This window comes from Mirounga angustirostris, unplaced genomic scaffold, assembly GCF_029215605.1.
Source record: "Mirounga angustirostris isolate CCGP_5_RB_7025 unplaced genomic scaffold, mMirAng1.0.hap1 SCAF_3, whole genome shotgun sequence".
Taxonomy (NCBI): domain Eukaryota; kingdom Metazoa; phylum Chordata; class Mammalia; order Carnivora; family Phocidae; genus Mirounga; species Mirounga angustirostris.
The window spans coordinates 135856818-135870519 of NW_026991711.1; the positions used below are offsets into that span (position 1 = coordinate 135856818).

Consider the following 13702-nt stretch of genomic DNA (forward strand, 5'->3'; position numbering starts at 1 on the left):
GTACCTAAACACATATTCCTTGGCATTGTAAAAAATATGTGTGAACAATTCTAAAGATTTTATTTATTTATTTGACACAGAGAGAGAGAACACAAGCAGAGGGAGAAGCAGGCAGAGGTAGAGGGTGAAGCAGGCTCCCCGCGGAGCAGGGAGCCCGATGCAGGGCTCGATCCCAGGACTCCGGGATCATGACCCAAGCTGAAGGAAGACGCCCAACCGACTGAGCCACCCAGGCGCCCCTGTGTGAACAATTCTAAGGACAATATAAAACTATAACCTCAGGGTGCCTGGGTGGCTGTCAGTTAAGCATTCAACTCTCAATCTTGGCTCAGGTCATGATCTCAGGGTCATCAGTTCAAGCCCCACATCGGGCTCCACGCTTAGCATGGAGTCTGCTTGTCCCTCTCCCTCTGCTCCTCCCCCTGCTTGCACTCTCTCTCTCAAAATAAATTAATGAATAAAATCTTTTAAAAAACCCTATAACCTCAATTCTGTAAGCAGATCATACTAAATGCTAGTCACACAATATATGTTTAATTGTACTTCTTCATATTCATCTTATTTCTTATTTATATTTATCATATATAGGTTTCATTACATTTCTTCCCTACAACTAACCATAAAGTCACACGACTAATCTATTTCAGATTTGCTTACTTTCTTATTATAAGGATAATTGCTTCTCAGCTATTGGCCAACCTACAAATAAGGTGGTTTTGTAAAGAAACAAGTCTTGCCATTTTGGAAAAAAAACGATTATTAAAAAAAAGATCGTTTTCCTTTTTTGATACATAATGTCATTAATAGCAGATTTCAGTTTTCTTCTTAACATTAGGATGGTAATTTCTTGTGCTTCATTAAGGTGTAAAGAAAGAGCTGAGCATTCTCCGTACCTTTTCTGATCTTTATCTTCAAGAGGGCCAGCTCCATGCAGCTGAACAAATACTGGGCTGAGTATCTGGAGAAATGAACTCTTACATAGGCTGTATACTGAGTGTGACCTTGGACAATTTCTCTTTTCTGGGCTTTAATATCCTTATTTCTAAAATGAGGGGAAGTGTTCGTTCTGGACTCTCATTCCAAGCGTCCATTTTAGCTCTAGCAATAGCACTGTAAAGCCTATTAACCAACATTTGCTGAGACAAGGCATTTTAGGGTATAGACAATGTTGTGAGAATATTTATGGATACCCAAATAATGCCTTCACTTCTGGGACAAAAAAGTTTCAACAATTATTAATTACCAACAAGCCCTAAGACCCAAATCAGGAAGCATCCTGGGATGTGGTTCAGGCCACTAGAACTTGAGACATGTAGGACAGATCAGGCCACTTGAGGTATTACTAGGTAGTAATTTCCGCGCACCAATGGTTGCCTAGTAATCCTAAAAGTGAAAGCGGAGTACCCAAGTATTACACTGTATACTGCTTAAAAACATGACAAAAGAAAAAATAAGAATTTACTGCAAAAGTAGAAACAAAATAAGCGTAAATTTCTCCTGCAACTGCAACTCAATCCCTACATTTTACCGACATAAACCTAGGCCTCAGGTGTTTGTGCAGGCCAAGGGGAACGCTTTTCTACCAGTCTCCGAAACATCGCTGGCGGAATAGAAAACAGCTTTACGGTATTTATATCATTCAAATCCAATCCCAAAGAAACTCTCCACGGGTGAGCCAGCGAGCATCTTAACATAGACGGCCCCTTACGCGGCCTGCTCCCCGGCTTCGGGCCTGCAAAGCGGCTGACTGCAGTCGCTGTGGCTAGGCAACGGTCGGAGCATTCCCCGCGGCGTCAGCCCCGCCCCTGGAGGTGCTTCCACCTCCCGGCGCCTCGAATCCCCTCCTCTCATTGGCTAGAGACCTGCCAGAGGTGGGCGGGGGAAATGCGTCAGAGAATGAGCTCACTTCCGGCCAGGGAGCGCGCGGGTTGATTCGTCCTTCCTCAGCCGCGGGTGCTCGCAGCTCGGAAATGGCGGGTAAGTTCCCGGGAAAAGTTTACCAAGGGGAGGGGGCGGGTAGGTTTGGGAAAGAACGCCGAGACCGTGGTGACAGTGCCCGCCTGGAACTTTCCGGCTCCGGCCTGGGTTCCAGAAGGCTTGCTTCAGCCTGAAAGCACGAAACTCTCCGCCCAGCTCCCTGTTGGCCGAGGTTCGTGCCCCCGCCCCCAACTACTCGGGGTTCTGTGCCTTCTGCGAAGAACTCGGCCCCTGCGGAGGGCCCAAGAAGCCCTGGGAAAGAGTCGCGATTTGGCTTCTTAGGTGCCAGATGCCTTGAGGCCTGTTTATCTTCTCGTTCTTTTTTTTGCACTACTGCCTCAGCCGCAGTAGTTTAGTTCTGTTCCCGCCAGCTGATTTTAATGTGCAGATCGTCCTCCTCTTCCAGGTCTCCCTCCACCATCCACTACAGTGAACTTCTGAGCTGGCGCATTGCTGCCTTGCCTTGCACTAGGGCTCTCACTTGAACCTTGACTTCGCAGTCGTCTTTTTAATCTCTCGCGCTTTGGTATTTCTAGGATCGATTTAGAATTCCTTTGAGAAAGAGTGTTCTTGCATTCTTCCTTCATCTAAGCTTCTCATAGTATTTTATACTATAATTTTCATGTTCATTCTATTCTTTTTTTTGGTCTCTTCAGTTTGCAGCATTTAATAACTAATAATTGCTATTTTGTACGTGTATTAAGACTGTTTTTGGTGTGAGTATATACTTTTTTCCAGTTACATATCTTTTGAAGTGATGGACAGTTTCTACTTTTATCTTTTCCCAGTGCCTTCGTAGTAGTCTTACTACACTTTTATGGATATGCTGGATAGACAGGCTATCTCGTGAGCTCTACAGATATTTAAAGGATTCTTCTACCAGATAGTGACTCTGGGATCTTGGGACTACACTGGTACTATAAAAGAGGGGGAACATACGTATTGTGTACGGTGTACATATAGTAAGAATTACACCTAAATTTGAATCTCTGCCTCACCACTCAGTAGTTGGGTGCACTTAAGCAATTAAGCCTCTTTCTAAGCCTGAGCGTTTTAATATTAAATGGGGCTGATATACTATTTACTTGTATAATAGATTTGTGGGGATTAAGCCAATGTATGATTTCACAAGTTAAATTTTGTTGCTTACAGTATATATAATTCCTTGAAATGGGTTCTTTTATCTCAATTGTATAGATTAGGAGATTAGGGTCAGAGGAGTCAAGTAATGTGCTCTAGTTCTAGTTCACAGACCTGGTAAGTAAGTGGTGAAGCCTGGATTTCATTCCAGGAATTCTGACAACAGACAATCTATACTGCCTCAGATGTTCCCTATTTTCTGTGTATGTATGTTTTAACCACTTGTTAAAGTTTATGGCATGTCATTGTACCTTTCTTTTGTTTCTGCTCATGACTTCTTTTTTCCTGAATTTTTATGATTTTTATGTTCATTTTGTCAGGAGATTGTCATCTTTGCTTGAAAGTTTATCTGGATTGCTTCCATTTTTAATTTGTAGCCCATAGTTTATGACTTGGTACACATATGGTTAAAAAAACTTTTTTTTTAATACAGTGGAAATTTTCTTTCCTAACTCCTTCTCTCTCATCTTAAGAGATAACCACGATTACCAGTTTCTTGTGTGTCCTTTCTGAGATAATCTATGCATTTTCAGTTGATGGTTTTTAAATAGTTGATCTGAAGTACTCTGGCTAGAATTTTTCCAGTAGTAGAGATGAAATGCTATTGTAATTATCAAAGAATATTCTTACCTCGTGTCTTGGTGGAGCAGTGGCACATTTTTTATATTTTAAAAAACTGCTTAGGTATAAATCCTAGCAGGTAATATTTATTAGTATTAAATATAAAGAAATGTCAGTAGTTATGTTAATTTTCAGATTTATTTATTTATGTAAAGCAAGCCCAGTTCATAAGCCTCTGACAAAAATGATGTTTTTCCTGTTTTATAATGAGGCAGTCATACTCAGTATATTTATTTTAGGATTATATGGAGAATGACCTGCGCTTTTATGATCTATTAGCAGATTTATTTATTTGTTTGACAGAGGGAGACAGTGAGGGAGGGAACACAAGCAGGGGGAATGGGAGGGGGAGAAGCAGGCTTCCCACCAAGCGGGGAGCCCGATGTGGGGCTTGATCCCAGGACCCTAGAACCATGACCTGAGCCGAAGGCAGTCACTTAACCAACTGAGCCACCCAGGCGCCCCTATTAGCATGTTTTAAATCTTCCTTTTATTCCACTTCTAATAAGAACCCTCTGTAGGTTTGACTATTTAAACCATTTCCAACAAGACCTTTTAAAAACTTTCCCTTAGGATTTGGTGCTATGGAGAAATTTTTGGTTGAGTACAAGAGTGCAGTGGAGAAGAAACTGGCAGAGTACAAATGTAACACCAACACAGCAATTGAACTAAAATTAGGTATGTATGCTATTTCTAAGTGGTATTATGTATGTACTGTGTGTTCATATATAATCTTTTTTTTAAGATTTGAAGTAGAATTTTATGTAAGAGCAGTTCATGTAAATGTATAGTTTATGTATTGAACACATTCAGATTTTATTCAATCTTCATTTATGTCGTGGAGTGGGTAGATGTTTAAGAGGTGGCAGTTACATTTAGGAAGTACAGCATGGCAAAAAATGATAGGTGTGAGTGTTCTCAGGCTCTTAAAAATATTTACCTTTACATTTTTGCTTATAAAAATGGTAGGCCATAGTGTTGGTGAGGATGTGGAAAAACACTCATTGCTGATGGGAATGTAAAATGATGCAACTACTTTGGAAAACAGTTTGGCAGGTTCTTAAAAAGTTAAATGCACTATATGACCCAGCAGTTCTACTCCTAGGGATCTACTCAAGAGAAATGAAAACATATGTCTGTACACAAACTGTACATGAATATTCATAGCAGCGTTATTCACAGTAGCCCAAAATGAAACAACCCAGATCTCCATCAACTGGTAATAGAATAAAGTATGATGTATCTATATGATGGAATACTACTTGACAATAAAAAGGAATGAAGGTCTGACACATGCTACAAAATGGGTGAACTCAAAAATATTCTAAGTGAAAGAAAACAGACAAGAACCCCCCCCATATACAATATGATTCTATTTGTATGAAATGTTTGGAAAAGGCAAATCCAGAGACAGAAGATAGAATGGTAGTTGCCTGAGGCTGACTGAGAATAATGATTGCAAATGGGCATGAGATTTTTTTGGGGGACAATGGCAATGTTTTAAAATTAGAGTGTGGCAATGGTCATACAATTCTAAATTTACTAAAAATTACTGAATTGTATGCTTAAAATAAGTACATTTTATGGTATGTAAATTATACCTTAACAAAGCCTTTTTTTTTTTTTTTTTTAAGATTTTATTTACTTACTTGAGAGAGAGCAAGCCAGAGAGCAAGCACGAACAGTGGGGAGGAGCAGAGGGAGAGGGAGAAGCAGACTCCCCGCTGATCAGGCAGCCCAGTATGGGGCTCAGTCCCAGGACCCCAGGATCATGACCTGAGCCAAAGGCATACGCTTAACCAACTGAGCCCCCAGGTGCCCCTCAATAAAGCTGTTTTAAAAAATAGTTATATGCACATGAATTCTGGTTCCATCACTTTCTGTGGCTGTTTTCTTATCTTATAATGAAGTTAATTGTACTTTTATAGTGGTTATAAAAATTAAATGTAAGGTTAAGTACGAATAAAGTGCATAATCAGGTTGACTTCTAGAAATTCTCAATAAATGTTAGCTTCTACTGTTTAAAATAATACAAGCATAACAAAACATAAGGTGACAAAGAAGGTACCCCTCACTACAGAGATAATACTTATCTAGATTTTTTTGTGTGTGCATGCATAAAATTACTTTTCTAAAACCAAGATCCTGTTTAAGGCTGTGTACATACCTGTTTTCCATAGTGGCTACTCCATTTTGCATTTCCACCAGCAGTGCACATAGGTTCCAATTTCTCTACATCCTTGTCAACGCTTGTTGTTGTCTGTGGATTTTTTACTGTATTTTTTAAACTATTTTTTAATTTGTCAATGAAAACTGATTTTTAATTCTAAGAAAAGTATATACTTTATATCTAAGAGAATCAGCCCTTATTTATTTATTTTTTTTTAGATTTTATTTCTTTACTTGACAGAAAGAGCACAAGCAAGGGGAGTGGAAACAGGATAGGGAGAAGCGGGCTCCCCGCTGAGCAGGGAGCCCAATGCTGGGCTCCAACCCATGACCCTGGGATCATGACCTGAGCTGACCGAGCCACCCAGGAACCCTGAATCAGCCCTTATTTTATCATATATGACAAATATGAGTTTTTGTTTTATGTCTTACAAAAAGGCCCTCCCTACTCTAAGATTATAAAGCAGTTTATCCATTGTTTCTCTAATATTTTTTGGATTTTTTCTTTTTTAAATTGAAACTTTTGAATCTAACTTGGTATAACACATGAGGTAGGAATCCAGCTTTGCTTTCTCAGATGAGTTAGCCCATTATCCACCTGCCAGTTTAAGTTGTCTTTTCATTAATGATTTAAAATTTTTCTTTTATCATATTAAAGTACCATATATTCTTGGCTGGCTTTTGGGCCTTTTTTTGATCCTTGAGCCATTAGTGTACTGTTATAATAAATGTTATAATTAATATATGGTGTGACTGGGTCCCCGCTTGTTACTCTTCAGGAGTTTTACTAAGTTTTCTCTAATGTTCTTCTAGATGAACATTTTATCAAGTTCAAAAAAGATTTTTTGATTTTTTAATTTGTGATCCTATTAAGTTTAATGTAGGGAGAATCAAAATCCTTACATTGTTGAGTCTTTCCTTGCTAATAGCAAGAATATTTTTCTGTTTATTCAGGTCTTATGTCCATCTTTTTAAAGAGTATTAAACGTGGGACGCCTGGGTGGCTCAGTTGTTAAGCGTCTGCCTTCGGCTTGGTTAGTGATCCCAGGGTTCTGGGATTGAGCCCTGCATCAGCCTCCCTGTTCATAGGGAGGCCTCTTCTCCCTTTCCCCCTGCTTGTGTTCCCTCTCTTGCTGTCTCTCTCTCTGTCAAATAAATAAATAAAATCTTTAAAAAATAAATAAGAGTTTTAAACTTTATAGATGATAAACATTTCTTATTAAGTTTATTTCTAGGTAATTTCATCTATGTTATTGCTGTTATAAATGAGATTTTTTTTTCATTATATTTTTCATCTTATAGTGTGTGAGAAAACTGTGAAAAATAATTTTTAATATGTATTTTTTCCCTGTGTCAAAATCCAGGTTACTTAGTAACTCAGGTTCTACACATACATGACAGCTAAAACTGACTGGGTTATTTCATTATTCTAATCTCTTATAGTCATAGTGATAACTTGCTTCCTCAAGCTGACCTTCCTTCCTTCCTCCATTTTTTTTCCCAGCCTTCCTGTCCCAACTCCCTCCCTTCCACCTTCTCTGGACAAATGTTTATTGAAACTTACTATGTGACAGGCACTGTGCTTGGCACATGGGATAACTTGAACTCTTGACTGCATATCCATAATTCCACTAAGGTTTATCCCAAGATTCTTCCTCTTACAGAAGCTCTTTTCACTTTGTGTGTGAGGGATTGACAGACACATTTTTTTCACAGAGGTTCCATGCTTTGGGGTAGGTTACTGTAGAAAAGAGTGAACCTTTTTTTCTATATTTCATTTTAACCATTTTTAAGTGTACAGTTAGGTAGCATTAATTGCTTTCACAATATTGTGTAACCGTTAGTTCTATTTCCAAAATTTTTTCATCACCCCAAACAGAAACTTTGTACCTGTTTAGCAGTAAATCCCCATTTACTTTTCCCCTCCAGTCCTTGGTAATCTCTAATCTACTTTGTCTCTATGGATTTACCTGTTCTAGGTATTTTAAATGGAATCTACTTTGTCTTTATGGACTTATCTGTTCTAGATATTTTAAATGGTATCACAACATTATTTGTCCTTTTGTGTGTGGCTTATTTCACTTAGCAATGTTTTCAACTTATTTCACTTAGCAAATATTTCATGTTGTAGGGATATCAGGACTTCATTCCTGTTCATGGCTGAATAATATTCCATTGTGTATTTATAGCGCATTTTGTTTATTTATCTGTTGGTGGACATTTGGGTCTTTTTTACTTTGGCTATTGTGAATAAAACTACTATGGACATCAGTATATGAGATCTGTTTGAGTCCCTGTTTTTATTTTTTTAAATTTATTTATTTATTTATTTATTTATTTTAGATTTTATTTATTTATTTATTTGAGAGAGAGAGAGAAACAGCATGAGAGGGGATAGGGTCAGAGGGAGAAGCAGGCTCCCTGCCGAGCCGGGAGCCCGATGCGGGACTCGATCCCAGGACTCTGGGATCATGACCTGAGCCGAAGGCAGTCGCCCAACCAACTGAGCCACCCAGGCGCCCTGAGTCCCTGTTTTTAATTCTTTTAGTATATATCTAGGAATAGAATTACTGAGTATATGTTAATTCTATGTTTAACATTTTGAGGGACTGCCAAATTGTTTTACATAGTAGCTGTACCATTTTAGCCCCACCAGCAATGTATAGTGTTCCAATTTCACCATGTCATTGTCAATGCTTGATTATTTTTATAGCCATCTTAGTAGATGTAAAATGATACCTTACTGTGATTTTTGATTTGTATTGCCCTAATGAATAATGATGTTGAGCATCTTTTCATGTGCTTATTGGCCATTTGTATATCTTCTTTGTAGAAGTGTCTATTCAGATCCTTTGCCTATTTTTTCATTGGGTTGTCTTTTCAGTTTTTTGTTTGGAGTTTTTTGTTTTTTTATTTTTTCAATATTATTCATTTATTTATTTGACAGAAAGAGTGAGAGAGCACAGGCAGGGGGAGTGGCAGAGGGAGAGGGAGAAGCAGGCTCCCTGCTGAGAAGGAGCCCGATGTGAGGCTTGATCCCACGATCCTAAGATCATGACCCAAGCCAAAGATAGACGCTTAACCAACTGAGCCAGCCAGGCGCCCCTATTTTTGTTTGTTTGTTTGTTGTTTTTCTTAAACCTGATAATTTTACTGGGTTCTCTTACTTTTTGGGGAGTGGCTTCAGGTGATTTTTTTTTTCAGGCCTACAACCATATCATCTGATCATTTTCATAAATTCACTTTGTTTTTTGTTTTTGCAGATTTTATTTATTTATTTGACAGAGAGAGAGACAGTGAGAGAGGGAATACAAGCAGGGGGAGTGGGAGAGGGAGAAGCAGGCTCCCTGATGAGGGGCTTGATCCCAGGATCCTAGGATCACGACCTGAGCCGAATGCAGATGCTTAATGACTGAGCCCAGGCACCCCAATTCACTTTGTTTTTTTTTTTTTTTAAAGATTTTATTTATTTATTCATGAGAGACAGAGAGAGAGACAGAGGCAGAGGGAGAAGCAGGCTCCCAAGGAGCAGGGAGCCCGATGCGGGACTCGATCCCAGGACCCTGGGATCATGACCTGAGCCGAAGGCAGACGCTTAACCGTCTGAGCCACCCAGGCGTCCCCCAATTCACTTTGTTTTTGATACATATGCCTCTTTCTTCTCTCTCTCTCTCTTTTTTTTTTTTTTTTTTTAAAGTAGGCTCCATACCCATTGTGGAGCCCAGCATGGGTTTGGAGCTCACAACCCTGAGATCAAGACCTGAGCTGAGATCAGGAGTCAGACACTCAACCGACTCAGCCACCCAGGCACCCCTGTTCTCTTTTCATACTGCATTGGCTAACACTTTCAGAACAGTGTTAAAAAATAATTACAGTCATCCCTGTTCCTTAGTTTAATGAGAATGGTTCTGGTATTTCTCCACTAAACATGATCCTTGCTTATTACTTTGAAGAATGGTTTGTCTTGTTTGCAAAGAGTTTTTATTCAAACATGTGTATTAGAGTTTATCAAGTGCCATTTTTATTTCATGGAAATAATTTTGGATATATACAATGTTTATAATATTTACTATAATAGATTTTATTATACTTTTGTATATTGAGTCATCCTTGCATTTATAAAATGAATATCTCGAGATATTTTAATAAGTTCATGAAGACTTTTAAGATATTTTTACGTTACCACTAAAAGATGAGTTTGGTCTGTGTTTTTCTCCTTTGTGCTTACTTTTTAGGGGAGGTGAAGGTCAGCTTTTGTATTCTTTGTTGACTACTTTTCTTGGCCTTACTACTTTACCACTTCCACCCTCACCAGTTTTAAAAGCATTGGATTTACCAAATGGTAAAGGCTTGAAAGAATTCACCTTAATCATTATGAAGAGGTCCTCTTATGCCATTTAATGTTGTTATTATTGTTTTTTACCTTAATATAATTTAGATTGCATTTTCAAGTTTTGTGGTTCGCATGATACATTTTTGACCCTTCCATTTACTTTTAACCTGCCATTCCTTTGAGGTGTGTCTCTTGGAGTGTGCATACTTGGATTTGATTGTATAATTTTTTTTCACCTAGCAATTTTGTTTCCTTTAAATTTATTGTTTGTTGCTTTTGTTACCTCATTTTTCTTTTCTTTTTTTTTTTAAATGTTCTTTTTTTTTTTTTTTTTTTTAAAGATTTTATTTATTTATTTGAGACAGAGAGAATGAGATACAGAGAGCATGAGAGGGAGGAGGGTCAGAGGGAGAAGCAGACTCCCTGCCGAGCAGGGAGCCCGATGCGGGACTCGATCCTGGGACTCCAGGATCATGACCTGAGCCGAAGGCAGTCGCTTAATCAACTGAGCCACCCAGGCGCCCGTTACCTCATTTTTCTGTTGTTTCCTTGTACTTTCTCATTCCTATCTCTAACTAATGTGTGTTTTATTTTCCCTGACCTGTCAGTCTCCAGCGTACTCTGTTTTAAATTCTCCTAAAAAGCCATATAACCTGTTCTTAAAGTATATTGTTAGTTCTGCTGAGATAGTCTTTATATTTTAAGTTCATTCACCATTTGCCAAATACTTATTTAGCCATACTCATGTGGCAGGCGTTTATCTGGGCAGTGGAGATAGAGCAGTATACGGATACAAATAGAGCAGTTCTTGTCTTCATGGAACTTACATTCTGATTATGGGAAACAGACATAAATACATGAAAGATAGTGATTTGTGTTATGGAGAAAATACAGGGTGATTAGGTCCTACTGCTAAGGTGACATTTGAGTAGATAAAAAAAAAAATGAATTTGTGAGCAGTGTAGATAGCTCAAGGAAGAATGTTAACATGCAGAAGAATGGCAAGTGCAGAATGTGCTGGATGTGTTCAAGGAACATGAAGGAAGCCAGTGTGACTGAGAAGGATAGCTTGGGAGGATGACGTGTCTGGAAGCCAAATGATGAAAGTGTTTGAAGGAGGAGGAGGTAGTTAACTATGTCAGGTGTTGCTGGTAGTTCTCATAACATAAGGGCTCTTGGGATTTAGTGATTGGATGTTGTTGTTGTTTTTTATTTATTTATTTATTTATTTATTTATTTATTTATTTATTTGAGAGAGAGAGCATGAGAGGGAAGAGGGTCAGAGGGAGAAGCAGACTCCCTGCCAAGCAGGGAGCCCGATGCGGGACTCGATCCCGGGACTCCAGGATCATGACCTGAGCCAAAGGCAGTTGCCCAACCAACTGAGCCACCCAGGCGTCCCTGGATGTTGTTTTTTTAACGAGAGAGGTGATGGAGTCATAGGATCTACTTGTAAAAAGTAATTTAAGAGAGATTAAGAGGAGGGCGCCTGGGTGGCTCAGTTGGTTAAGCGACTGCCTTCGGCTCAGGTCATGATCCTGGAGTCCCGGGATCGAGTCCCGCATCGGGCTCCCTGCCCTGCAGGGAGTCTGCTTCTCCCTCTGACCCTTCCCCCTCTCATGTGCTCTCTCTCTCATTCTCTCTGTCTCAAATAAATAAATAAAATCTTTAAAAAAAAAAAGAGAGAGGATTAAGAGGAGAGGAATTAAAAATGGAGCGTAGACTGTTTTTGAAGTTTTGCTCAGAAGTGGAGTTGAGAAATGGGCAGCTAGAGGAAGACACAGGATAAAGTTAGATGACTTTATTTTTGCTTTTTATTTATTTATTTATTTAATTAATTTTTTTTTTTTAAAGATTTTATTTTTGTATTTGAGAGAGAATGAGATAGAGAGCATGAGAGGGGGAAGGGTCAGAGGGAGAAGCAGACTCCCTGCTGAGCAGGGAGCCTGATGCGGGACTCGATCCTGGGACTCCAGGATCATGACCTGAGCCGAAGGCAGTCGCTTAACCAACTGAGCCACCCAGGCGCCCCTCTATTTTTGCTTTTTAAAAAGTGATGTACAATTTACAGACAATGAAATGCACACTGAGCACATGATTCAGTGAGGTTTGAGGTCCCCTCCCCACAAATAGCTGCCTTGGGGGGGGTTGAATTTAAAACCCAATTTTTGGGAGATTGAGACATGCAACAGATCTGGTGGGCTGCATTCCTCTTTGTTTTGTTTTGTTTTTTAAACAATTGCAAACTTAACAGAAAAGTAGGAAATATAAAAATACAAAGACCTTTTTTCCCTGAACTATTTGAGCATAAATCGCTGACTTGAACCATCACCACATACTCTTTAATGTATATTTACTGTGAACAAGAACATTAGTATACATGGCCAGAATATAATCATCAAAATTAGAAAATTAATATCAATACATTATCACTATTTAATTCTCAGACTCTAAGTTTTCCCACTTGTCCCCAAATGCCTTTATAGCAAAGGGGTCCAGTTTAATTAGGATCAGGGCTTACATCTGGTTGCCTTGTCTCTTTTGTCCCCTTCAGACTGGAACAGTTGTCAGTCTTTTCTCGACTTTCATGACCTTGACACCTTTGAAGATGGCAGACCAGTTATTTTGTAGAATGTCCCTCAGTTTGAGCTTACCTGATGTTTGCTCATGGTTATTTCAGGTTCTGTATCTTTGGTAGGGATATCACAGAAGCATTGGGCAGATCTTATAGCACCTGTCAGTTTTTCATTAAACCTCCAATTCCTTCATTTATTTAGTTCCCATTTTATTGAGTGGATTATAATCTGTTCCTATAATTTATTTTGGTCCTTATATTGTCCCTGATTTGGCCAGTGGGAGCCCAGTTCATGCTGGCTTCTGTATTTTTACATGTCCTCCTCCTCATTTGATTACTTCATTCTTTGATTACTTTCTGGAGCAAAATATTCCAGGCTCATCTGTTATCTCTGCCACAGCTCTGGAATCAGCCATTTCTCCAAGGAGCCTTGTTGGTTTCTTTTTGTTTTTGTTTTTGTTTATTTTTTAAGAGGAAAATATCATTTTGAAGCTAAGATGTGCTGGGTGAGCAGGTGAGCTTGTTGCCGTTAGTGTTCTAACAATAATGAGAGTGGGCCTTCTCAGTGGACAGAACTTTGTGCCTTCCCTTTTTTCCCCCTCTGAAGATTTATTTATTTATTTGAGAGAGAGAGGGAATGCACACACACGAGTGGGAGGGAAGAGGAAGAGGAAGAGAGAATCTTAAGCAGACTCTGAGCTGAGCTGAGCACAGAGCCTGACACGCGGCTTGATCTCAGGACCCCAAGATCATCTGAGCTGAAACCAAGAGTTGGACTCTTAACTGACTGCACCACCCAGGCGCCCCTGCTCCTTCCCATTCATTCCCGGGTCCCTTGTAAGGTATTACTGTTCTGATTTCTTTCACCAAAATTAGTTTCGCCTGTT

The 13702-nt window shown here is 39.2% G+C and overlaps 1 protein-coding gene across 1 annotated transcript in view; it reads left to right on the top strand.

Moving 5' to 3' along the window:
- Positions 1-1873: 1873 nt before the first annotated feature.
- The window catches only part of HAT1 (histone acetyltransferase 1), a 63244-nt gene continuing 51415 nt past the window's right edge, over positions 1874-13702 (top strand). The window contains exons 1-2 of the mRNA XM_045868626.3: positions 1874-1977; positions 4312-4416. Of these exons, the coding sequence (XP_045724582.1) occupies positions 1971-1977; positions 4312-4416 (112 nt within the window). The 5' untranslated portion in view covers positions 1874-1970. The remainder of the gene's footprint in view (positions 1978-4311; positions 4417-13702) is intronic.